General features: G+C 43.9%; 1 protein-coding gene across 1 annotated transcript in view; it reads left to right on the top strand.

Annotated features, from left to right (window-relative positions):
- Nucleotides 1–26277, top strand: part of LOC144686705 (voltage-gated inwardly rectifying potassium channel KCNH7-like) — a 219550-nt gene extending 193273 nt beyond the window's left edge. Inside the window, exons 8-12 of the mRNA XM_078552292.1 lie at nt 6222–6321; nt 6816–7079; nt 16388–16559; nt 18634–18826; nt 25754–26277. Coding sequence (XP_078408418.1) covers nt 6222–6321; nt 6816–7079; nt 16388–16559; nt 18634–18826; nt 25754–26020 — 996 coding nt within the window. The 3' untranslated portion in view covers nt 26021–26277. The remainder of the gene's footprint in view (nt 1–6221; nt 6322–6815; nt 7080–16387; nt 16560–18633; nt 18827–25753) is intronic.
- The last annotated feature ends 614 nt before the right edge of the window (nt 26278–26891 follow it).

Raw genomic sequence — 26891 nt, 5'->3', positions numbered from 1 at the left:
CGTGGCACTGGAAGTAATCCAGAGATTACTACCTTTGAGGTCCAGTTTTTTAATCTGCTTCCTAGCTCCCTAAATTCTGCTTGCAGGACCTCATCCCTCTATCTACCTATGTCGTTGGTCCCAATATGTACCACGATCTCTGTCTGTTTGCCCTCCCCCTTTAGAATGGCCTGCAGCCATTCAGTGACATCCTTGACCCTGGCACCAGGGAGCTAACATACCATCGTGGACTCACATCTCCGGCCGCAGAAATGCCTGTCTGTTCCCCTTACTATCGCGTCTCCTACCAATATTGCTCTTTCCCTATTTTTCCTCTCCCCCTGTGCAGCTGAGCCACTCACAGTGCCATGAGCGTGCACTCCCCAAAGGAACCGTCACTCTCACGATTTTCCAAAACAGAAAAACGGTTCTCAAGCAAGTTGCACCCTCGAGATGTCCTGACTACCTGCCTGACACTTTTCTTCTGACTGATGGTCACCCATTCCCCCTCTGTCTGCACTTCTGTAAGCTGTGCGGTGACCACGTCTAAAAATGTGCTATCCATGAAACTCTCAGCCTCGCGGATGCACCTCAGTGCCTCCAGCTGCCGGTCAAGCTCCAAAACTCGGAGCTCAAGTACCTGCAGGTGGTGGCACTTCCTGCACACGTGGTCAGTCAGAGCGCAAGGAGCTTCTAGGACTTCCCACGTGTTGCAGGCGATACATAACAAGGGATTGAGCTGCCCTCCCATGCCTCCAGTTGAAAAAAAACTCTTTCTTTAAGTTAAATACAGTAAAAAAAATATATTTATGTACTTTAAATAAAATTTAGAACTCTTACCTTTCCTTGGCTTAATCTATTTTAAACTGGAGAAAAACACTTACCCACTATTCACCAATCAGCTCTCACCTTTGTGCTGACGTCACTTTTTGAAGCTTCCCCACATTCACACTGGTTCTGATCTCTCCGCCGCTCTCTCAAACTGTCTTGTGATGTCACTTTTGTTATTTACCACAAGAACTGACTGCAGGACACTCTTCCCAGACTGCTTCACCACGATGCTAACTGCAGGATACTCTTCCCAGGCTACTTCACCACGATGCTGACTGCAGGACACTCTTTCCAAACTGCTTCACCGCAATGCTGACTGCAGGACACTCTTCCCAGATTGCTTCACCGCAATGCTGACTGCAGGACACTCTTCCCAGGCTGCTTCACTGCAATGCTGACTGCAGGACACTCTTCCCAGACAAAAATTGTGGCTTAAACGTTGAACTAGGAACTTGATGGAGAAACACAACATTGTCACATAATGTTTCCACCCGGGATCAAACTGGGGACCTTTCGCATGTGAGGCGAACGTGATAATCACTAGGCTATGGAAACTCCCTTTAAACCCTGTGTTTCATGTTTAAAGACAGCAGAGTTTCTCAATGTTTTCTGATTGTAGGTCTTTGTTGAACTGATCTCAAGATGGCTGCTTACAGAGCCTGCCACATGGCAGAGGTCACCTGACTACAGAAGGTCAAATGGGACATGTAGAACTGATTGCATTTCAAACGCAAATACCCCCCTTTTCATACCAAACAAAGATACAAACATCTTTAGCTCTGAAGAGTCATGCAGACTCGAAATATTAATTCCGTTTCTCTCTCCACAGATGCTGCCAGAGCTGCTGAGTTTTTCCAGCATTTTATGTTTTTATTTCAGATTTCCAGAATCTGCAGTATTTTGCTTTTACAAACATCCCTCTTTTCCTAGTGAACAAAAGAGAAATTTGCATGCATGATCATGTGTAACTGTGAGTCACCCAAGTTACCCACTATACACCCACTGTTCTCATATATTGACAACTGTTTGTTCGACTAGCCTGTCTCTCTACCTGATTGCACACATAGTCTTTAAACTTTACAGATCTCTTAATGATATGCATGCATGTTGTCATTGGTTATTCATTTGGACGATGTTCCTTGTCCAGAAAGTGTCATTCCTGTGGCACCTGTTGCCTTGTCAGCTGTTGTTGTTCCATTGCAGTTGTTGGGGACACATGAACCTCTGGGATTGATGGTGGTTCTGTACTCAGTACAGCTGGTGAGATCCCTTCTCCCCGACTAGCCGATTGCTATGAAGGAACAGCTTTGTTAGTTATACGTATATGCCTGTGATTGTGCCGTTATATTTGGTCGTTCACTTCCACCACGTAAAATCAAGGTGACAATGTCACTACACATGTCCCAAGTTTCCAAATGGGCTGCCTCCTGTTGAGAGTGTTGAAGGTTTACACCCTGACTGGCTCTCCAATGCTGAGCTCTGGCAATGGTTTGGCAGTCTTGCCAAAATGAAATTTGACTTTCTGCCGTTTCACCTTGATTTTTTCACTCATGCCCTGTTACTACTTCTGGTTTCAGTAGCGTTTTTGCTATTGGAAGAGTAGATTGCATGCGGCATGACATTAGTCTTTGGACTGGACTACTTTCCATACCTTCAGTCGGTATGTTTCTCTACTCGAGGATTATATACATCTGTGCTACATTTAGTTGATTTTTTTACGATTCCTTTGGCGATTTTCACTGCTGCCTCAGCCTTTCCATTCGACTGAAGGTAGTGTGGAGATGATGTATAGCCTTGAATTTCCCAATCCTTTGTGAAACAGCTGAATTCTTCACTCGTGAACTGAGGGCCATTGTCACTCATCACAATACTTGCAATGCCATAATAACTGAATTGTGCTTTCAGGCATTCTACTATTTCCCCTAGTGTTGTTGAGGTCAGCTCGTCTAATCCCAGTAGTCAGAATAATAGTTTACAGTGACAAGATAATCAGTTCCTGCTGTAGTGAAGAGGTCTACTCCCAGCGTCACCCACAATCTCTTTGGGATGTGATGCGTGGTCAACAGTTCTCTAGTTTGTTTCACTCAGTACTTGTTATACATATCGCACTGGCCAATGTGGTCATAAATTTCATTGCTTATGTTTGACCAATAGAGCACATCTCCCGCCTTTCTCAGTCTCGATTCAACTCCTTGATGGCTTGCATGGATGCACTTCAGCATCTCCCCTCTCAGCTTCTTAGAGATGTTGACTCTATTTCCTTTGTACAAGATGACATCTTGGGCTGTCAATTAATTTTGGTATGCCCAATATGCTCTTGTGACCACAGACGTGTCCTGGATGCTCTCATCCTTTCATTGCTACTTCTTGTAGCACTTAGAGAGTTGCATCTTGTGTAGTTCACTTGATTTGAGCAAGGAGCTTGACTGACAGATTCACTGTCTCTGCTGGGTTGGTGACTTCCAGATCATGTTGAACTGCTGCTTCATGTTGAATATGGAAGATTTCACATTCTGTTGTATCATCCTACATAGTGCATCTGGGAACATTCCTAACTGAAGAGGTCTACTGCCAGCTTCACCCATGGTCTATCTGGGATGTGATACATTGTCAACAGTTCTCTAGCTTGTTTAACTTAGTACTCGTTACACGTATCGCACTGGCCAATGATGAAAATGCTCACAAGCAAAAACAATAGCCAGACACTCTTTCTCAATCTGCATGTAGCATTGTTTTGTTTGTGTTAATGTCCTGGATGCAAATGCGACTGGTTGTCCTTGCTTCATTAGAATGCTCCCAGACCGTTACGTTGGCAAGGTGGCTTCCTCATTGTACTTTAGCACTGGTGTCGTCATCACTAGTTGTTTGATTTTAGTGAATGCTGCTTCTTGTTCTGTTCCCCACTACCACAGCACGACCTTAGCAGTGAACTTGCATAATGGATCACACTCTGATGACAAGTCAGGCAAATATTTTGCTATGTAGTTCACAAATCCAACAAATTGTTGCACTGCTTTCACAATTGTTGGTTGCTGTATCACTGCTACAGCTCTCACCTTGTCAGGATCCAGGTGAAGAATTTTTGCTGTCAGTACATGACCTATCTACTTGACTTCAGGCATCTCCAGTTGCAATTTTTTCTTGTTCAGCTTCAGGTTCACCTGGTGAGTTCTCTCTAGCAGTCGTATTAAATTCTGATCATCGTCCACTATGGCTTCTTCCATTATGTCTCCACATCAATAGACTAGCAGATCATCCACTATGGCTTCCACTCCGGGAAGGTCACTGACTATCTCCTGCTGTCTGCGCTGATACTCTTCTGGAATGGTGTAAATGTCAAATAGCATGTGCAACCATCTGTATTTCCCGAATGGCATCAGAATGTTGTTAGAAAGCCGTTGCTTTTATCCAGCTTCAGCTGTCAGTAATCATCCTTCACATCTAGAGTAGTAAAGATCTTTGCCTTGGCAAGTTGCAGCAAAATTCCTTTGATGGTTGGCATGGGGTAGTGAGATCTCTTCAGCGCTTTATTTAGATCTTTGGGTTTAAGCATACTCGCAGCTTTCCAGGTTGTTTCACTGCTACCATGCTGCTAATCCAGTCTGTAGGGGTTGTCACTTTCTTAATTATTCCCTTCTTTTCCAGCTCTTCTATCTCATCTTTTAGGCTTGACTTGAAGGCAGCTGGAACTCTTCTCGGCAGATGCTGAATTGTTCTTACACTTTCATCTAGTTCTAGATGATATTCTCCTGGTAGACAGCCCAATCCTGTAAAGACATCTTTGTACTCCTCTAGGATCTGTTCTGCCATCAATGGTTTTGTGTGCTGTGACACATTGTGGATCTCTGTTGGCAAATTCAGGGTTACCAGTCCAAGCTTTAGACTTGCTCCAACTGAGATGAGTGGCCGTTGTGTCCCATCTATGATCTGGAACTCTAGATCTACCTTTTGCAATTGCATTGGGCTTTCAGACTTATTTGTCCTCTTGGTATGAGTATTGTCCCATCATATAGCCTCAACCTTACCTTTGAGGGCTTCATTTTTGGATCACCATGTTGAGCTACTTTGCACAGGCCTGTGATGGCCATGATGTTGAATGACGCACCATTGTCTATCTGACAGTTCTTGTTCACTTGATACTCTCCTTCTGCGGTCATCATTGTAACAGTCATAAACCTTTTATCACCTATGGACCTGATGGAACCAACCTGTCGTATCATGTATAATTCTTGATCAGACTCTTCTGCTGATATCTCTCCAGTGGCCATCTGTATAGCCCTGTTTTGTTTCTTGCTAGTCAAAAACTTGTGTGTGGAATGATTCGGCTCCTTGCAGTTAAAACAGTGCTTCCCCCGCGCTGGGCATCCTTCTTTTCCTTTGTATGATGTCGACCGCAGTATTTACATCTTGCCCTTTGTCTGCGATTTCAGCCTGGAATGTCTCTTAGAATAATGTATCTCCTCGTCTGCTCTGCCATACGTGTGCTCTAACTGATGTTTTACAAGCTCCGCATTTCTACACATGTCTAATGCTTTCCTGAGTGTAAGTTCCTCCTCTTTAAGTTCTCACTGAGGGGTCTCTTAGACTTGAGGCTACTTGATCCTTAATCAGGTCATCTTTTAGCTGTCCAAATTCACATGATTCTGCAAGCTGTGTTACTGCAAACGCATACTGTTCAATGGTTGCCTTTGCACTTTAGGCCCTAGTATTGAATACATAGCATTCATACTTAACATTCACTCAGGGTTCAAAGTAATCATTCAAGGTTTTCAAAACCTCTACTGTCTTTTTTCTTTGCTCATCGGTTAGATTTAGGATGGTATACTATTTGTAGCAATCCCTCCCCAGCAGTGTTAGGAGTGTGGCTACTCTTCTTGGTTCCGTCTTGTTAACTAAGTCTGTTTCCACCTCATAGTTTTGCCCCCATTGCAAGTGGAAAAACTGCCAGTTCTTCCACACATCACCTTTCAATTCAACAGGGGTTGGGATTGGAAATTTTCATGCCATGTGCACATACCCAATATTTTATGTGCAGCCGTTGGTTTGTGTGCTTTTCCTTGTCCTTTTTTTATCAACGTTTCGCGGGTTTTAACATTTTGTGTGCGCCTGGGTTCTCAGTGTCTTCTCTACAGAATTTGTAGGATTTATTTCACTCCCTGACACCATATTTTGTGCTTAAAGACAACAGAGCTTCTCACTGTAGGCCTTTATTGAACTGATCTCAAGATGGCTGCTTGCAGATACTACCTCATAACAGAGGTCACCTGACTACAGAAAGCCAGATGGGACATGTAGAACTGATTGCATTTCAAACCCAAACACCCTGGTTCAGTAAAAACTGAAATATTTCTGTCTCATTTACTATAATTAATCTTGTCTGAAGTCACCTATGCTCTTCTTTCATATTCTAGGCAGACATGCTACTCAGATCAGAAACAAGTGATGATTCAGATGAGGAGATTCCGAGACCTCGAAGAAGAAAGCTTTCCTTCAAAAAGAAAACAAATGAAGGTAATTTATCTCTTGTGTTTAGTGTTGGCCCTAAAATCAGAAGATAACAAATGCAAGTAAATATTTCCAATTCAGTGTATCACTGTTCTTCTTGTGTCTTCTGTGAGCTGTTTTTGCTTAAAGGAAAAATTGTTTTAAACTAGAGTTCCATTTTTATTGCCATAAAATGCATTTCATGCTACAACTGAATGGCATACCATATTGGATTGTAGTTAAGTAATGCATTATAATTATTGCTTAACTGCATGACTATATTGAAGCCAGCAATGGAATGATAAGATGGATTTCATTTTAGATAGATTCGAAGTAATGGAGGGATACTAGGTCCTAAGTGTTTTACTGGCTCTTACCATGGAACTTACATCAACAACTAAGCATGTCTATTGATTGGAACCTGTAAGAAGGCTAAAAATCAAAAGGCAGCCTAATTTTGTGTGTTTGACCTGTTTGTAATTGCAATCTCTCACTTTGTTCAATAATATTTGTCATCACAGAAGATAATGAAGATGACTATGAGATCCATGAAGCATCTCAAGATATCTCAAAAGGTGACCGGAGACATTATTATAAAAGAAGAGATTCAGAAGAAAAGCGGAGTGCGTCATCGTCATTTTCTACCTCTGTTGATGAGGAGAAGAAACCATTATGTTCTGGCATATTGGACTATCCTTCAGAGATAGAAGAGAGCTGCAAGCTGGGGTTTGCACAAGGAGCCGAAATGCAAAGCAAAAAAGCTGAAAGAAGAACCAAGATATCAGGTAAGGTATCAGAACACAATTCAGCAAAGCTGATGTCAGTGAATACTTCTGGTTATTAAATGTACTATGGCAGATCCAATTTCATTGCATAGCATTGCGACTAAAAATGTTTATGCAGTTCACCCGGCAAGTCAACTAAACAAAGAAAAAGGCAACTTGAGGCCTATTAACCAAAAGTATTGAGGGATATTGGGCAAAGGTGGGTACAAGAAGTTAGGTCACAGATCAGCCATGATCACACTGAATGGCAGAACAGGCTCAAGCTGCCAAATTGCCTACTCCTGTTCCCATGTTTAAAACTGAACAAAATGTTAAGAAAATGCCCATGTTTCCCCATGTACTCTGCAGTATCCACAGGGGCTCATATAGAAGGACCTCACACCCAGACTACGTTCACTTTACATACATGTGCAGCTAAGCACATAAATCCTGACATTACTGTCAGTGATTCCCTGCTCCTCCAAAAGGCTGCCCTATTGAAACCCTTACAAATGGCCATCTTTGGGTTGTTTTCGTTGGAGCAGAGAAGACTGAGGGGTGACCTGATTGAGGTGTACAAGATCAAGAGGGACATGGACAGGGTGGATAGAGAGCAGCTGTTCCCCTTAGTTGAAGGGTCAGTCACAAGGGGGCATAAGTTCAAGGTGAGGGGCAGGAGGTTTAGGGAGGATGTGAGGAAAAACTTTTTTACCCAGAGGGTGGTGACGGTCTGGAATGCGCTGCCTGGGAGGCTGTTGGAGGCGGGTTGCCTCACATCCTTTAAAAAGTATCTGGATGAGCACTTGGCACGTCATAACATTCAAGGCTATGGGCCAAGTGCTGGTAAATGGGATTAGGTAGGTAGGTCAGATGTTTCTCACGTGTTGGTGCAGACTCGATGGGCCGAAGGGCCTCTTCTGCACTGTGATTCTGTAATTTAGAAATCACTGAACTGATAAGAACCTTCCATTTTGCAGCATAATATCACTGTTTAAAATCCCTGAAAAAGTTACGCCTTGTTAATGAGCTGCGATTGGGTTTTTAATGATCTGCTGAGTTATCACTACTGTTGAACAACATCTCTAGCACTGAAAAACTAATTTTATATTTCTGGAATGTCAAACTTTTCAATTATTATTAAAATTTCATAGCTTTTTCACATAATTTTAAAAGCATATTTCTGATATTTCAGCTTCTAATGAGCATGGTCCAACCTTTATTTTGTTTTCTATAAAATTTATTAAGGAATGAAGGATATCTGTGCATTTTATTGCCCAGTTTGCTGTCTGTGAGAATTCTTCACTGTGGAAACTGTGGATCTCTGCTAGTCCAATGAGCAGGCAGTCTATATGCTCTGATCAAAATCTGTACCCTTATCTCTCTAGGTCATACATTATTTCCTAACCAGAGAAGATCTACTCCTAAGTTTCTATTGTTGCTGCCCAGCAATGAGTGAGAAAAGGCTGAGGTGAACTCATTTTCCCAGAGTCCCAGGCCTCTGCTCAGTATACCCCTATAATAACAGGATCATGTTTTGGGAATCACATCAGGTGGAAAACCATAAGTATAAACCTTATCTTGCACCTTGGTGCTAATATGTGATGGAACATCATACAGCAAGTTTTTGCTTTCTTCAGTCCCAAACTATGGAGTCAAAGTAATCAAAATGAGGTTATTTAGATGACTGAGGTGCATAGAGTGATGCAAGTTTAATAATGAGAGAAAAGAGAATATGAAAAGACTACATGAGAAATTAAGAAAGAAAAATAATGCAAAAGACTTTTAAGTATTTTAAAATACTTATTTTAGGAATATGATGTAAATATTACAGTAATAAAGCTACAAATAAAACAGAAAACGCTGGAAGTATATCAGTCAACATGTGAATCACTGGGTGGGAAAAGGTGAATTTATGATTGGAGTTTTACACCCCTCCCAGAAGTGGGCTGGCAGGCAGGGCTGCATAAAACTGTGCGGCATGTCCCAGGGCACTGGGCACGTTGCCTGTCTGACTCTGCTGGGATTTTACCAATGTCAGAGTAGGTGTTGGCCAGCCTGCATGCCCCTCAGTGAATTGTCACCCTTATGTGGCCAAGTAATGGCAGCTTAGAAGCCTCCTCCCACCATTGCTGATATTTTACCGGCAGTGGGGTTGCACATGCCACATGGTACGGCTGTCAGTTAAAGCCTGGTCCCATGGCTGCGGGCTTGGATGGGGAGGGGGAAGGCCTTCCTGTTCGACCCTCCCTGCGCCCAGCAACATGGAGCATCCAGGCTTGCCCCCGAACCCACGACTCCTCACGGGGCCTGCCTGACTAGCCCCAGCGACGCTGTACCATTTACCCAGTTATCCAGCGTCCGTTTCTGTTCTTCGTCAGGAACTAGCCGCAGTTCCAGAAGTGGCCAGTGCTCCCAATGGTGCTGCTGAAGAATTGTTGGCCATTTGATTGGCCGACAGCCCTTGGAGGCGGGAATCCACCCATAATTGGGTGGAAACCACCAGGGCCGGTACAGGGGTATTTGCTGCCCTAGGCACCTGTTGCCTGGCACCATTCCACCCAACCCCCCCCACCACCTTCCCATCCCCACCACCCCACCTCCCCTGCTGTCCCTCCACAATTGACTTTCATAAATAAATACAGTAAAATGGACCCAGTCTCACAGAACTGCTAAAAATTGTCAAACTCATGGGTAGTTGTTACCCGTGGCCTGCCCTCAGCCCTTGCGTTGGTCTCAGCCTCCCAAGTCCCATTCCACTGCTCTGCTTCTGCAACGCCATGTTCCCTTTGCGCCGCTTAGATTCACGTGCTCTGCTCCTGTACATCTCGCAAGACCTCTACCCGCATCACAAAATCATCAGCCAGAGGGGGGCAAGGAAGGGAAAGCAATTGGATGCTCAACAAGAATGTGCACATAGAGAGAAATGGACAGGAGGCTGCGAGCATGAGCAGGAGCGGGATGAGCGGGCCTGGAAAGAGCTGTTCACTGCTGTTGCCTGCTGGAAAATTCCAGAGGTTCAGCAAGGGAGGAGGAACTGAAACTGCAAAGTGCTCTGCCCCCCAGGCACTTGGTTAAGTTGGTCATGCTCATAATAAAGTCATATTGTTATTTTAAAGTTCCAGAATTCAGACTTCAGTTTTGTGCCATGGTACCAGTGCCAGCTGATGTCCCCCCAAAACTTTATCACCTTAGGCGACTGCCTAGTTCACCTAGTGGTTGTGCCAGCCCTAGAAACCACACTTCAGGTGGTTAACTGCCCGAAGAGTGTAAAATCCAGTCGTGGCTTCCTGGGCTGCCAGAGGCAGGCTTGCTGAGGACTTTTCAGTCAGTGGGCAACGCCTCCGTGTAAAATTCTGGCCAATTTTCCAGGTGATCCCATCATTCATTTAGGTTGCTTACTGAACATCAGAAAATAATTCCGCTCCGATATACCTGGTCACTGCTAAGAGTTGTGTGCATTGTATGCTTGATTCAGAATGCATAACAAAAATCCATGTTACAATTTTTGATTATTCTATTTCTAAACTTGTCATAAGCTGCACTGTATCATTTCTATACACTGCGGAGAATTTTCTCCCCATTGTGCGGAGCGGGCACGGGCGGGCCACCATTTTATGTGGGCAGGCATGCACACAAAAGAGTGCAGAAATCTCCCTGAGGCACGAAGCTGCCTCAAGGAGTTTAATTTCATTTTGAAAAATTTTAATTAAAAAAAAAAATTCAGACATGTCCCCGCAAGTGACAGTGTCAATGAATTTTAATGAAAAAATTTATTTGATTTATAAATCCTTCATGAAACCTCACCCCGCCCGTGGATGAGGTTTCATGATAGATGCGAATGCCGCCTGGGCGCTTCACCTGCTCGCCAACCTTAAGGTTGGACAGGCAGCTCCATTAATTATTTCAATTAGTTTTTAAATGGCCTTAACAGGCCTTTGACAGTTTGGTGGGCGCACAGCCGACTCCGGTGCGCACCCGCCAAACTGAAGATCGGAATGACGCGCGGTAACGTTGGGACACATGCCCGCCCCCAATCGCCGACCAGAAGATTCAGGCCACTGATTTTCTCAGTGAAAAGTGAAAATTTTTAAAACTCAATAAAGCTTGTATATTTTTTATAGAATAGAGATTCTGGGCAGAATTTTACACTGATTGGGCAGGCGCGTGACCAACCCGATTGGATGCGAAATCACGCGAGACGACATCGGGCAAGCGTCCTGATGTCATCCTGCGCTTGTGCAATATTTCGGTTGGTGGGGGCACACGCAAAAGTTGGAAGCGCGCCCACCGACAATTAAGAGGCCAATTAAGGTTATTAAAGGTGTAATTGTCTCCAATGTTTCGTGGTCCATCCAACCTGACGGTTGGCAGATGGGCAAATCAGCCAGGCGGACTTTGCATTTTTCATGAAACCTCATCCAACGGCTGGATGAGGTTCCCATTATTAAATAAAAGAAAAAGAAAAATCTATGGACAGCATTTTTATCATGGATATGTTCAGGTGACTGATTGTGATGCTTGCACGTTTTGTTCCTGGTTTTAAAAACTTTATTTAATGCTTTTTAGGTCTTCAGTTCCCTGAGGCAGCTCTCTGACTTCTGGGAGCTTTTTGTCAGCGCTCCCCCACACTCAGGCTGACGACAGCGTCCTCCCTCCTCCCGCTCCCACCCAGGCAGCGCTGAGCTGGGATCCAATCGCGGATCACTTCTCTAGCCGATCCCAGACCCACCAATCGCGCCCACCCGCCAACCTGAAAATTCTGCCCACTGATTTTCTTTCTCCAGTACGTTACCTAGATTCAGATGCATCATTGTCATGCAACATGCTCCAGTTTTTATGTTATCTGATCGCTATAGTAACATATCTCATCCCTGTATACATGTGTCTAATATATATATAGTTTTGTTGCAGAATTAGAAGTGAGCATTTAAATTGTGCTTGATATCTGGAAATTGATATTTGATTATGTTGTATATCCACAGGTCTCATGAAGAGATTCTGAGTATTGTGCGGTTAAATATTAAGTGTTTCTTTGTTATTTGTTATCATGTACATATATACAGGATATAGTCCAAGTTAGGAGCTAACTCCATGCTGGTTTCTGCACAGGTGTTTGTCCCATCCACAACTCTTTCTAGACTTTGGCCATGTGACCTTTTACATCACATTATGGGTAGTAATGTTCTCACTCCCACATTAACCCTTGTTATGCCAGATACCTTTTTACTACACCTTCCCCCCACCAAGTCTTTACCCATCGTATTTACATTACCATTACGTTACCCCTTCTCCCCTTCAAGCCTCTGTATTTACAGATTCAGGTAGTCTGGTGGCTTGACGCTCCTTCCAGATCCTGTTCTGGCAATATTCAGAGGAGTGGTGGGCACTGTTGATCTGGGCAAACCTTGTTGATTTGGAGGTTACATTGTGAGTTGTATTTCTGGCACTTGGTTGTCTTATTCTTATTCTCTTTCTCCACTTCTTGGAATTTAACCGCTCCTTTTTAACTCCTCATCTGGTCTGCTGGCGGGCCACCAGCCTATCTTGCTCCATTCGGAGAGAATGGCCAGGATTTTCCCGTCGGTGATTTGAGGGCGAGGCCCACTCGCCAACAGGAAAATGACGCGGGATGACGTCGGGAGGAACCCCTGACATCATCCCAGTCCATTTAAATTTTTAGGAAGGCAGGCGGACAGCGAAATCAGCTGTTCGCCCGCCAACCTGTCAATGGCCAATTGAGGCCATTGACAGGATCATGAAGCTCATTGAAAGACCTGCCCGTCCAACCTTAAGGCTGGCCTGCAGGCCAAGAGCCCCAGCGGGCTTCTGACAAAAGATTAAACCTCATCCACTGGCGGGATGAGGTTTCATCTCAGTTTTTAAAAAGTTTATTAAAGTTTCACTCATATTTATTAACTTGTCCCATCTGGTGTGACAGTGTTACATGACGGGGACATGTTAATAATGTTTTTGTTTCTCTATTTTTAAAGTGTTTTAAACATTCAGTGCTCTCCCTGAGACAGCACTTAGCCTCAGGGAGCAGTGCGCTCTTTTGCGCACATGCGCGAAACAGCGCACTTTGACAGATGGGGAATCCCTCCACCCCCCGCACAGGAAGCGCATAGCGCTTCCCGTTGGGCAGCCCGCTGGGTGGGCCACTCAAAATGGCGGCTGGCCCCGTTTCGGCGGCGGAGTTCGGCTGCCCGCCCGCTGCCGAGCCAGTGGGGCCCGCACGCCCATCAAGGTCAAAATTCTGGCCAATGTATTCTCTGTTCATTCTTGGTACAAACCCAGTTTTTCTTTTTGCATGTGGTCCACTGTGATCCTTGTGGGAATCAAAAGTGTCTCTCCTTGTTGTGTAGATGTGTTTTATCGATGGGCCCACCTTGCAGCTTGGCCTTTTCTGTGACATTGCTCTCTTTTGGTGTGCTTCTATGCCTCTCTGAGGTGTGCTGTGGCAAGTTGATGGCTGCTTCCTTGTTCCAGCATCGTGTTGTAGTTAGGTGCATTGGCTGGAGGTTGCAGTGTCTGTGGTGTGGTGTGGTGTTTCAGGGTATTGTGACAGCAACCATTGGAGCCTGATGTTGGGGCTCATCTTGCTGCTGCTGGTCATTCTCTTGGTTGTCTTCCACTCAAGAAACCCTGGTGACAGAGTGGTTGGCTGGTCTGACCAACGAGGAGCTTCTGTCTCCTGCAAAGAAATTGGACAAACTGGCTCTGCAAATAGTGAAGACAGTTTGGAGCTGAAGTCCCAGTCGACAGGATCTTTACTGTTGGGGCTCTCAGGAAACTTTCAGTTCTGTGTAATTGATGATAGAAGCTGCTTTGATGTCTTCTGACGTTTTAAGGGCAACACAGGCATCTCTGCTCAGAAGAGAAAAAGATTGGTTACAGGTGACATACATGACTTAAATACCTGTTTGCCACCGTACCTTAATGATTCCAGAATCATGCCTATATCTGAAATTCTGCTTCTTCCTGGACCGTAGATCGTATGGTCTGTTGTTTGTAGCCAGAGGTCTCTTGGCCATGGTTCCTTGGCCCGAGAGGACCATAACACTGGCTCCCATTCCAATTTAAAGTTGGTGAGATGAGCATTCATTGAGATGGCTGCGTTCCAGAAAGAAAATCCAGGATCTTTGACCTTACCCAAGAAACAGGTTGGGTCTCCTCCTGTTATGGTACCTCAATGCCATCTGCCCATCTGGGTGTTTTAGCTTTGCATAGTTTCCTGAAGTGGCCCATGTGGTTGCAATTAAAGCACTGTGCTGAGATTGCCGGACACTGGTCACGCCTGTGAGGTCGTTTGGTTCCACAGGTTTCACAGCGCTGACGTGGTCGCCCACCCTGTTGTGGTCAATTTGAGTATTGCTTCCTTTGGCCTGGTGTCTCTCTGCCTCCTTGTTGCTTTACTAGCTGGACAATTGATATTGTTTTGTACCATGGCTTGCTTTCGCCACATAAAATGGATCAGTGCTGCAGGTGGATTTCGGATTGCCTGACAATTTTAATGGCCTTTTCAAAGGTCAAATCTTCCTTGGCCTGAAGCATGTCTGAAAGGACATCTATAAGTTCAAATTTCAGGTCACTATAGTCACTGCTTTCAGCCGATCTGTACAGTTCATTATTAAAGAACTACATTACCAACCAGTTCTCCTGGCTGTTGGACACATTTGATGAACTTTGCTCGAAGATTTTGTTGCTTCTCAGCTTAAAATATGTATCAAATGATTTTAAAACCTTGTTGAATTTAGCTGATGATTCATTGATTCCTTGCCTCGCTATAATATCGTTGGCTATCGGACCTACTGAATAAAATAGTGCATTCACTTGTTCAGCTTCTGCCTTTTTGTCAAGACCTAAAGCTGTCATATGTCTAAGGAATCTCTTCTGCCAATGTTCTCAATTTTGTGCTTGGCCTGGGCCTTGGATGAGTCCAGACTGGTCTGGTAAAGTTGATTTTTTTATGCATCGTTGTTTAAAAATGTTTGTGGGTACAGCTTTAAATGCCATGCAGATTCCAAAGATGGCGCTGCAATAAGCGTTTTTTTTAAAGTCTTCTCGTGCATGTCAGGTATTGGCAGGCTCCCTCTGTGATGGTGGTCCTGACCTCTTTGTCTCTCTTTTTCTGCAGCAATTCACTTGATGGACTATTCTGGGCCTTCCCTGCACTTTCGATGGATTTTCAGGTGTTTCCCAGCTTTGGCTGGGTTTTTAAACTGCCCATTTTTTTTCCTGCTTGCCACCAGCTCAGCCACCACATGGTGTGGCATCGACTCTGAACCCAGGCTGGCCGCTGTGCTTTCGGGAATGGGCTGCTCTGACTTTTAAAAGATGGAAAATGTTTTTAAACTAAACTCGTTCTGGCCAAGAACTTAATTGTTTAGCTCACCCCCCGCTAGGTCCTTTGACTTTGTACTCTGTGCGTATACAAACTGGACCTCCGCGAGATGTTATGGAGTCCTCAGCTGCACATTGGAATTTTTCTCTTCTGCCTTTCTGCTTTCAATTCTGCAATGGAGCTTCTCTCAGTGATCTCCCTCTGTGACTTCATTTCAGGTGCTTTCAGGCAGATCAGAATGCTGCTCCTTTAATTTTCCAGCTTTCGAATTTCTGCACCAGCTTCACTGAGGTTCTAGGTATTTCCAAGAGCCACCATGTTGTATGTTGTATATTCAGTTGGTCTCATGAAGAAGTCCTGAGCCCTGTGGGGTTAAACATTCAGTGTTCATTGATAAGACATAACTATGTACATATATACAGGGTAGAGTCCAAGCTAGGAGCTAACTCCATGCTTGCTTCTGCATACTTCTCTGTGCAATCCACAACTCTCGCTAGACTCTGGTCATGTGACTCTTCGCATCACACTGTGGCCGGTACTGTCCCCAGTCCCACATTAACCCTTGCTATGCTAGATACCCTTATACTACAGATTAGCCATGCATATCAGCTAGCCAAGAGCCAAACTAAACTAACCTTCAATCTAATAAATAACATCCCATCATTTAAATATGTGAAAGCAGATTCAGTTCAGTTTCAGTTAAGAAATATTTCATTTCCTGCTTGAGTTCCCTGAAAATATTTATGTTTGGATAATCCTGCCTCCCTCAATAAATCATGCTATAACTGTTCGTTTTAATATCTATGACTTTGTACCCTTGAAATCCGGTAGTAGATATTTAAATAAAAATATTATCAGTAGTTAATACATATCTGCAATATTTTCAACTTTTACTTAGCTATATTTACTGTCTCAAGAGGAACTCTCTAAAGGTAAATGAAAATGATTCAAGTCAATTTTTGGCTAATTGCTTAATGGATTTTGTCAGATGCCAACGAGAGACTGAAAGATTGGGAAGGTGGAAGGCCAGCAGAATACCCTGATATGTCTACGCAGTCAGCATCTTCTCATGCAGCTCGTGGTGTCTCAGAGTCAGGAAGCGATATAACATATGGAGAGGTTGAGCACAGACTAGATTTACTTCAGGAACACCTCAGCAGGTAAACAAATCCTCCAGCTCGAATTTAACCATTCAAATCACCTCGCACAGAGTTAAGATAGAGCCCATCCTATCAACAGCAGTAGAAAGAAGATATGCTGGGAAATGCTTTACTAGTGACATCATTTCCTGTAAGTGTCTTTCACTTCTGAAGACTGAGTTTTGAAGGTCATCCTGGTAATGTTTTGGTCTGTTCAAGTGCACATGAGAAATGTTAATATGTTATTCTATATTTTATATTTATGCTCTATATTTTATATTTATGCTTTAAAATGAGGGTTTAAAATTCACTGTAGCTTCATATTAATATCTGTGTGTTAAGTAAGCTGCTGTATTTCACAATGTGGGGATCCTTACTACTGTACCCTGGATACACATGAAACGTGACTCCATGATGAAATGAATTTCAACACCATCAAGATTCTGGGGATTGACCTGAACAATAACTGGACTAAGTCAAATAAATGCTTTGGCTACAAGAGCAGGTCAGAGACTGGGAATTCTGTGGTGCGTAACTCACTTCCTGACTCCCCAAATCCTGTCCACCATCTACAAGGCACAAGTCAGGAGTGTGATAGAATACTCCTCACTTGCCTGGATGAGTGCAGCTCCAATACCAGTCAAGAGGTTTGACACCGTCCAGGATAAAGCAGCCCGCTTGATTGGCATCCCATCCACCACCTTCAACATTCACTCCCTCCACCACTGACGCACAGTAGCAGCATTGTGTACCATCTACAAGATGCACTGCAGCAACTCACCAACACTCCTTCAACAGCACCTTCCAAACCCTCAACCTCTATCACCTACAAGGACAAGGGCAGCAGATGCATGGGAACACCACCACTTGCAAGCACCCTCCAAGCCACACACCATCCTGACTTGGAACTATATCACCGTTCCTTCACTGCCGCTGGGTCAAAATCATTACCTCCTTTCCTAACAGCACTGTGGATGTACCTATACCACATGAACTGCAGCAGTTCAAGAAGGTGGCTCATCGCCACCTTCTCAAGGGCAATTAGGGATGGGCAATAAATGCTGGCCTAGCCAGCAATGCCCACATCCCATGAAAAAATAAAAAAAACACAAGTGTGAATAAAAGACAGGATAAATGGTCAGTCCAAGATTTTTTAAATAAATTGGAAAAGGATGTAAAACCTATCCTAAATGCTTTGATGTGGGTCATATGGATTAAATGGCATTCTTGTCTCATTTCTAAGAATGAATAAACTGTTTGGATAGTGGGATGGAAATTTGTGCACATTGCCAATTTTTCAGGCATAAAACAAGGGCAAAGCATACCAAAATGGCAGTGAGATAGCCTGTGTCAATCTGCAGTAGTCCCACTACCAAATTCTGGGGGCTGCTTTTCATGTTTGTTGATATGAAGAAATACAAATATAAAGAAAAACTTGAAAAGTTGAGTGTTTGTTTATTAGAGCATTAGGTTGAAATAATAATAATGTTTATAACTACTAAATGTACTTCCTAATAACTGGTAATAGAGCAGCATTCTGGAGGCCAGTGGACAGGGGGGTATTATCTATGTAGATGCTGATCCCTGATACAAAGAGACTCAGAGAAGATTAAGGGGAGAAAGCTGTTTGCATAGCACCACTTGAAGCACCACTACTCAGATTTACAATGCTTCCCTGTGGGCAGACAGTGCCGCAGGCCATTACCTGCATGGCTCACATGGCATTCCTCATTGATATCATTAAAGAAACTCGTGCAAGCCACCCAACTAGTGGCCCGAGGCACTGTCTGCGTCGTGACACTTAAAGTGGTATTCTGCGAACAAATTTGTCCCCTAAATGTATCATGCTAAAACAAAATTACAGTATTTTTTTAAATGGAGGCAGCTCTTTTAATGATAAGTAGTGTAGCATTTCTCGATGACACATATGACTATCTTTATTTCACAGAATATTTTTCAGACAAGTAACAACTCAGCTCTTTATTATCATCAAAATCCAAATTTTTACATAAAATTGACAAAACGTATCTTGTTCTAAATACGTATACAGTATATAAGGATATGAGAATTGAACATACAATGTCTTTTTTTCTAGGCTGGAAACACAAATGTCTACTGACATTCATACCATCTTGCAGTTACTACAACGGCAATCCATGTCCGGACCACCTGCATATAGTATGGTAACAGCCACAAGAGATTATCAAAGATCCTCTGCAAGGATGGTACAGACAGTTCAACCAGTAGCATCTGTAACAACAGAACACAGCTTCCCAACAACACCACAGGTAAATAACCATTATTGGAAGTTGCAATTTAACACTTCAAGGCCTGACCAGGAGCAATGCCAGGAAGATGGTGTCCCAAGTGTAACTGGGGGTGGGGGTTGGCAGTATATACGTACGCCTGCCACTCCAGCTATGCTGGAAAATGGGATGGTAGGAAAACAACATGTTTTGAAATTCCCACCCATTGGCCATATGCCACAATTTTTACATTTCAACCTTTAAGTGAGGGTGCCACACATGAAGGGATTGAGGGGAATTTTAAGTGAAAGTGGGGTTGTGGTGATGAGGGGGCCGGGTGAATACCAATCCTTCCCTAAGGGCATTAATTTGAGGCTTAGTGAAATAAATTTGAACCCTTTTGGACTGCGTTCAATAGCTCGAAGCTGACCCCATATTAGTATTAGTTACATTTATATTTAGGCATAAGTGTGATGCAATATATTGCAGAATTGAAGCAGCAGTTTACAAAGAAGAATGAGAACTATGTTACCTATTTTTGGTCCTTTGGATAATATGAACATATTGACCCACCCGCATTCTATCTATTCACATACACGGCTACACATGTCTGGTATCCTGACTCACCCTTCTACACTAAAAATACCATCAATCTCCGAGGCACTGTAGAGATCCATTCATAGGCATACCAAATTCTGTGGTCAAGGACAGGCCTTGGGCCTCCCTTAGCTACATTCTAGCCTTAACATAAGCCTTTTCTGTATCCATCAGCTGAATCTTCAGCTCGGCGAGCTGGGGTGGGGCCCACTCGCCGAGGCGTAAAATGACGTGGGGTGACGTCGGGCGTGCGTCCCAACGTCACCCCGCATTATTTAGATTTTCAGTTCGGCGGGCACATAGCCTGGTGATTTGCCACATGAAAAGCCCTCCTCTAGCCTAGCCTCTCATGTACATGGGATGCCAGTTTCTAAACTGTTGGTTGCGAGGGTCAGATTAAGTGGTGGGACATCTTCAGAACAGCTGTACCACAGAATCACAGAGTGCAGACGAGGCCCTTCGGCCCATCGAGTCTGCACCGATACGTGAGAAACACCTGACCTACCTACCAAATCCCATTTACCAGTACTTGGCCCATAGCCTTGAATGTTATGATGTGCCATGGGCTCATCCAGGTACTTTTTAAAGGATGTGAGGCAACCCGCCTCCACCACCCTCCCAGGCAGCGCATTCCAGACCGTCACCACCCTTTGGGTAAAAATGTTTTTCCTCATATCCCCCATAAACCTCCTGCCCCTCACCTTGAATTTAAGTCACCATATGACTGACCCTCCAACTAAGGGGTACAGCTACTCGCCATCCACCCTGTCCATGCCCCTCATAATCATGTACACCTCGATCAGGTTGCCCCTCAGTCTTCTCTGCTGCAACGAAAACAACCCAAGTCTATCCAACCTCTCTTCATAACTTAAATGTTTCATCACAGGCAACATCCTGGTGAATCTCCTCTGCACCCCCTCCACTGCAATCACATCCTTCCTATAATGTGGCAACCAGAACTGCACACATTACTCCAGCTGTGGCCTCACCAAGGTTCTATACAACTCCAACGTGACCTCCCTACTTTTGTAATCTGTGCCTCGATTGATAAAGGCGACTGTCCCATATACCTTTTTCACCACCCCACTAACATGCCCCTCCGCCTTCAGAGATCTATGGACACACACGCTAAGATCCCTTTGTTCTTCAGAACTTCCTAGTGTTATGCCGTTCATTGAATACTTTCTTGTCAAATTACTCCTTCCAAAGTGTATCACCTCACACTTTTCAGGGTTAAATTCCATCTGCCAATTTTCTGCCCATTTGACCATCCTGTCTATATCTCCCTGTAGCCCAAGACACTCAACCTCACTGTTAACCACCCAGCCAATCTTTGTGTCAACCACAAACGTACTAATCCTACCCCCCACATAGTCATCTATGTCGTTTATATAAATGACAAATAATAGGGGACCCAGCACAGATCCCTGTGGTACGCCACTGGACACTGGCTTCCAGTCACTAAAGCAGCCTTCTATCATCACCTTCTGTCTCCTACAACTATGCCAATTTTGAATCCATCTTATCAAATTACCCAACATCCCATGTGCATTTGCCTTCTTTATAAGTCTCCCATGTGGGACCTTGCCAAAAGCTTTGCTGAAATCCATATAAACGACATCAAATGCACTACCCTCATCTACACATCTGGTCACTTCCTCAAAAAATTCAATCAAATTTGTTAGGCATGACTTCCCTCTGACAAAGCCATGCTGACTATCCCTGATCAAACCTTGCCTCTCCAAGTGGAGATAGATTCTCTCCTTCAGAATTTTCTCCAATAGTTTCCCTACCACTGACATGAGACTCACTGGTCTGTAGTTCCCTGGCTTATCTCTACAACCCTTCTTAAATAGCGGAACTACATTAGCTGTTCTTCAGTCCTCTGGCACTTCCCCCGTGGCCAGAGAGGAATTAAAAATTTGGGTCAGAGCCCCTGCGATCTCCTCCCTTCCCTCCCTCAGCAGCCTGGGACACAAATCATCCAGACCTGGAGATTTGTCCACTTTTAAGCCTGCCAACACCTCCAATACCTTGTCACTCCCTATATCAATTTGCTCAAGAACCTCGCAGTCTCTCTCCCCGAGTTCCGTACCTTCATCCTCATTCTCTTGGGTGAAGACGGATGTGAAGTATTTGTTCAACACTCTACCGATGTCCTCTGGCTCCACTGATAGATTGCCCCCTAGGTCCCAAATGAGTCCTACTCTTTCCCTGGTTATCCTCTTCCCATTGATATACTTATAGAATATCTTGGGATTTTCCCTACTTTTACCGGCCAGAGGGCTAAGGCCCTCTTCGTGAAGTAGCAGAAATGTTTCAACATTTTGAGCACCTGAAATGAAAGAAATAAAGGGTGAGCTTTTAGAGTGAAGGGAGAGCAGTGGAAGTAGTGGCTGGTGAAAGCAACTGTAAGTTGTCATGTAGAGTATTTAGCAGGAGATAGAAGTAAGAAGGAGAAAAGAATAAAATCTGCATGACATTTACTTCAGTGTTGCCACTCACTCCCCTTGTCTGTGATAGCCAACACCCTTCTGCAGAGGGAGGGATTTTCAGGCAAGCTCCGCCTTCTCAGGTGCTACCTTCTGACACAGGTTGTGTGTGACCTTCTCACGAAAGCAATAGGGAAGTGTGTTTGTGATGCTCTTGTGAACTGTTTACGTGATGGAATAGTTGGTAGGCTTTAAGTTGTGAGTTGTGAGGAAATGTGGGTGGTATTATTGGTAAGTGTATGCTTTTGAGGAGGAAGAGGCAGAGAGACGTTGGATAATGAAGAGAAATGGAGGAGCAGACTATTATGAATGCTGACGCTGGAGGTGGTGGAGATTGGAGAATACACTAAGGGAACAGTATCCTTAACTTGCCAACTCTGGCGAAGTCATTGAACTTCATTCTGTATTGCAGCCATGTCTGGAAGTTAAGTTCGTGGCATTATCGTTATCTCTTCCCAGTGACAGCAGAGTTGATGCCTGGAGGGTATTCTGCCACATGAGGCAAGCAGGATCTCTCTCCTACTGCCCACTGACCCTGAAGCAGGGCCTTCAAATCAGCATCACTGAATCTGGCCTACCTCTTTCCCAATTGTTTTTCTGTTCAGAAATACTTCCCCGTTGTCTGCATCTGGAATGCACTTTAAGAGGTGCTGGCTGCCTTTAAGTAACATCACTGAAGCCCAAACTCCCGCTTCTTCTACCACGTAACAGGTGTGTGCTGTGCACATCTTGCTCCTTGTGCAATAAAAACAGAAAGTGCTGGAAAAACACAGCAGATCTGACAGCATCTGTGAAGAGAGAAACCGAGTTAACAATTCAAGTTCAATATGATTCTTCTTCGGACCTGAAGAGAAGTGGAAATGTGATGGGTTATATGCTGTTGAAAAAGGAGGTTGGGGTGGGGGTGGAGGTCAGATGAAACAAAAGGGAAGGTCAGGGATAGGTTAGAGGGTGGGAGGGATTAAAGATGTCATAGAACAAAAGGCAAAGGGAGAGGTAATGGTAGTAGTAAAGAAACAAAGCATTGGTCCAAAGTGGGTGTTAATAGCAGAATCAAGGTCAGCAAAGCAAAAACACGGAAAAAGATACAAACTGACACTTGGTGGAAAAGAAATCAAAATGGAGGACAGAGTTCATGGTCTGAAGCTGTTGAATTCAATGTTGAGTCCAAAAGTCTGTAAAGTGCCTAATCGGAAGATGAGGGGCTGTTCCTCCAGCTTGCGTTGGACTTCACTGGAAAATTGCAGCAGGCTGAGGACAGAAATGTGAGCATGTGAGCAAGGTGGTGAATTGAAATGGCAAGCGACAGGAAGGTCGGGATCATGCTTGATGACTGAGTAGAGGTGTTCCACAAAGCCCTCACCCGGTCTGCCCAATGCAGAGCAGACTGCTTTGTGAGCAGCGAATTCAGTATTCTAAATTGAAAGGAGTACAAGTAAATCACTGCTTCACCTGGAAGGAGTGTTTGGGGTGTTGGACAGGGAGGAGAGACGAAGTAAAGAGGCAGATGTTACACCTCCTGCAATTGCATGGGAACATGGAAAGGGGATGAGGTGTTGGGGATGATAGAGGAGTGGACCAGGATGTCACAGAAGGAATGGTCCCTTTGGAATGCTGACGGGAGGGGAAGATGTGTTTGTTGGTGGCAACATTCTGGAGGTGGCAGAAGTGGTGGAGGATGATCCTTTGAACATGAGGTGGGTGGGGTGGAAGGTGAGGACAAGGGGATCCCTATTGTAGTTGTGATAGGGAGGGGAAGGGGTGAGGGCTGAAGAGAGGAAATTGGGTTGGATACTGTTGAGGGCCCTTTCACCCACAGTGTTCATCAGGGGTGAGGGTGGGGATGGGTACCCTCAGTTCAGGAGAACCGCTTTGGATACTGTTGGGGGGGATGGCCTCTCAGAGGATGATTTTCCAATCTTCACTAGATACAGGGGAGGTACCGGAGGACTGGAGAAATGCAAACGTAGTTCCATTGTTTAAAAAGGGATCAAAGGAAATACCAAACAATTATAGGCCAGTTAGTCTTACATCGGTGGTGAGCAAATTAGTAGAATCAATCCTGAGAGAGAGGATTAACTGTCATGTGGAAGGCATGGACTAGTCAGGGATGGTCAGCATGGATTTGTTAAAGGAAGTTCTTGCCTCACAAATTTGATTGAATTCTTTGAGGAAGTGACAAGAAGGGTTAATGAAGGTAGTGCAGTGGATGTTGTGTGCATGGATTTTAGCAAGGCATTTGACAAGGTCCCACATGGCAGATTGGTCAGGAAAGTAAAAGCCCATGGGATTCAGGGTAATGTGGCAAACTGGATAAAAGGTTAGCTTTGTAACAGGAAACAAAGGGTAATGGTCGATGGATGCCCTTGCGAATGGAAAGTTGTCTCAAGTGGTGTTCCACAGGGCTCGGTGTTGGGACCCTTGCTGTTTGTGTTATATATTAACGATTTGGACGTGAACGTGGGGGGCACGATTGGGAAATTTGCAGATGACACAAAGATTGGCCGAGTAGTGGATAGTGTAGAGGACAGCCATAATCTCCAAAACGATATAGATGGGTTGGTGGAGTGGGCAGTAAAGTGGTAGATGGATTTTAACATAGAGAAGTGTGAGGTCATACATTTAGGGAGGTCAAACAGTTACAGGGATTACACAATAAATGGGAATATACTAAGAGGGGTAGATGAAGTGAGAGATCTTGGCGTACAAGTATACAGGTCCCTGAAGGCAGCAGTTCAAGTAGACAAGGTTGTAAAGAAGGCATATGGAATGCTCTCCTTCACTGGCAGAGGTATAGAATATAAAAGTAAGAATATAATGTTGGAATTGGATAAAACACCGGTGAGGCCACAACTGGAGTATTGTGTGCAGTTCTGGTCACCACATTACAGGAAATGATGTAATAGCTCTGGAGAGAGTGCAGAGGAGGTTTACAAGAATGTTGCCAGGGTTAGAAAAGTGTAGCTACGAGGAGACATTGGATAGGTTGGGGTTATTTTCCTTAGAACAAAGAAGGCTGAGAGGTGACTTGATTGAGATGTACAAAATTATGAGGGGAATGGATAGAGTGGACAGGATAAAATTGTTTCCCTTGATGGAGAATTCTAGAACCAGGGGACATAGATTCAAGATAAGTGGCAGAAGGTGTAGGGGGAACATGAGGAAGAACTTTTTTATGCAGAGGGTAGTGAGTGTCTGGAATTTGCTGCCCAAGTTGGTGGTAGAGGCAGAAACTCTAAACTCTTTTAAAATGTACCTGGATCTGCACCTTAAGTGCTATAAACTGCAGGGCTATGGGCTGAATGCAGGAAGGTGGGATTAGAAAGGACACCTGGGTGACCTGGGGCTAGCATGGACAAGATGGGCCGAATGGCCTCCTTCTGTGCTGTAACTTTTCTATGGTTCTCTGTTAGAAGTGTCGTGGTGAAAGGTAGCATCATTAGAACAGATGCGACGGAGACTGAGAAACTGGGAGAGTGCTCCTTGGATGCCTATTTTCTAAGCCAGAATTTGAATATTTACAGATGGAAGTACACATCATGCTATATTAAAGGGGTAGATTTTATAAATTAGTGCTCTCAGTTGGTTTGAATTCAGTTCAAGCCTACAGAGGACATAAGTCTGAAATTCCCCTGATATCCTGACATGCCCATCATCTCTGACCCCAGGAATTTCACGGACAGAATGTTTAGCTGCAGTCATCATGGATCACATGCCAGTGGTCTTTGGGATCAATTTGGTAAGTTCTACAATAGAAGACAGGATCTCAAGATAACTAATCAAGTGGAGCATAAGTGCTATATCCACAACTAGGATAAGATCTGCTGCATCATTTATTGTGATATTCCTATTTCAGGATTTACTTTCTTCTCTCTTTCAGAGTCCAGAATTTTCAGACTTTGAAAAATCCAAATTGAAATCCAAAGAGTCTTTGTCCAGTGGGGTTCATCTCAACACAATATCAGAAGACAATTTTGCCACATTTTTGGACCAAGAACAAGAACAAACTTCACAGTCTCCACAGCAACAGTCACAATCCTTTTTGCGTCCAATGCGACACCCTTCCTTACCGGACTCCTCACAAAGCACCATGGGACTGCTGGGCCTTCATAGGCATCTGTCAGATCCTGGTCTTCCAGGCAAATAGCCAATTAATACTCTGCATTTCAGTAGGTTTGCTGCTTTGAGTGGCTTTTTTCCTATTTATGAATAGCATCCTCCATGTATGACTCAGGGGTCTACAATGATACTGTCATATGCAAAAGCACTGTAGATTCATATCAGCTCTGAGCTCACAATGTTAAAGTTCCTCTTTGATGATGACCTGAAAGCTTCAATAAGAATACATTTAAAATGTCGCACTGCCAGTAATCTAAGGCACCTTAAGTGATAACAAGCCTGAAATGCATGCCATTACATTGGTTTCTGTGTTGCATGAATTTAGTTTGAACTCAAACTAGAGATTTCATGGGATGGGGGGGGGTAAAGGGAGAATGATGTCTGTTAATGTACGTCTGACAGGCAGAGGCTGCAGTTCTGGTCTGAACTAGATATTACTTGAAATAACAGCTACTGTAAGCACACTGAGCTGATAGCTCTTTCAAATAAGCGGGAACTGTACATTTTGTGCTTAAAATAGCATCTGACCATTCCACTAAGTTCATTAAGTTCATTTTTTTTCTTTTTCCTCCAACATTGCTATTCTATGAAAGAATGGGAAAATACAATTGAATCTTCATAGTGAAGAAAAATACAATTCAAGTTACATTATAGGAGTTTAGTATAGTAGTGGCCTGAAAGACAGGCACACACGTGTGGAATTCAACTGTCATATTTTGAGCAAGACTTGACAGATTTGCTTTTAACACTAGTTATTAAAGGTTCATAAGTCTGAAGTGCAATAAATATTGTATATCTGATGCTTGGCTCACATGGTAGCATTTGTTTGCTTAAGAATATATTTTCTAAATACTCACAAACAAACCCATGGTAAACTATGAAGGCATGAACTTCAGGCA

Source organism: Cetorhinus maximus, chromosome 11, assembly GCF_964194155.1.
Source record: "Cetorhinus maximus chromosome 11, sCetMax3.hap1.1, whole genome shotgun sequence".
In the NCBI taxonomy this organism is placed as follows: domain Eukaryota; kingdom Metazoa; phylum Chordata; class Chondrichthyes; order Lamniformes; family Cetorhinidae; genus Cetorhinus; species Cetorhinus maximus.
The sequence above is the reverse complement of the archived record's forward strand: the minus strand, read 5'-3'. Positions and strand labels throughout refer to the sequence as shown.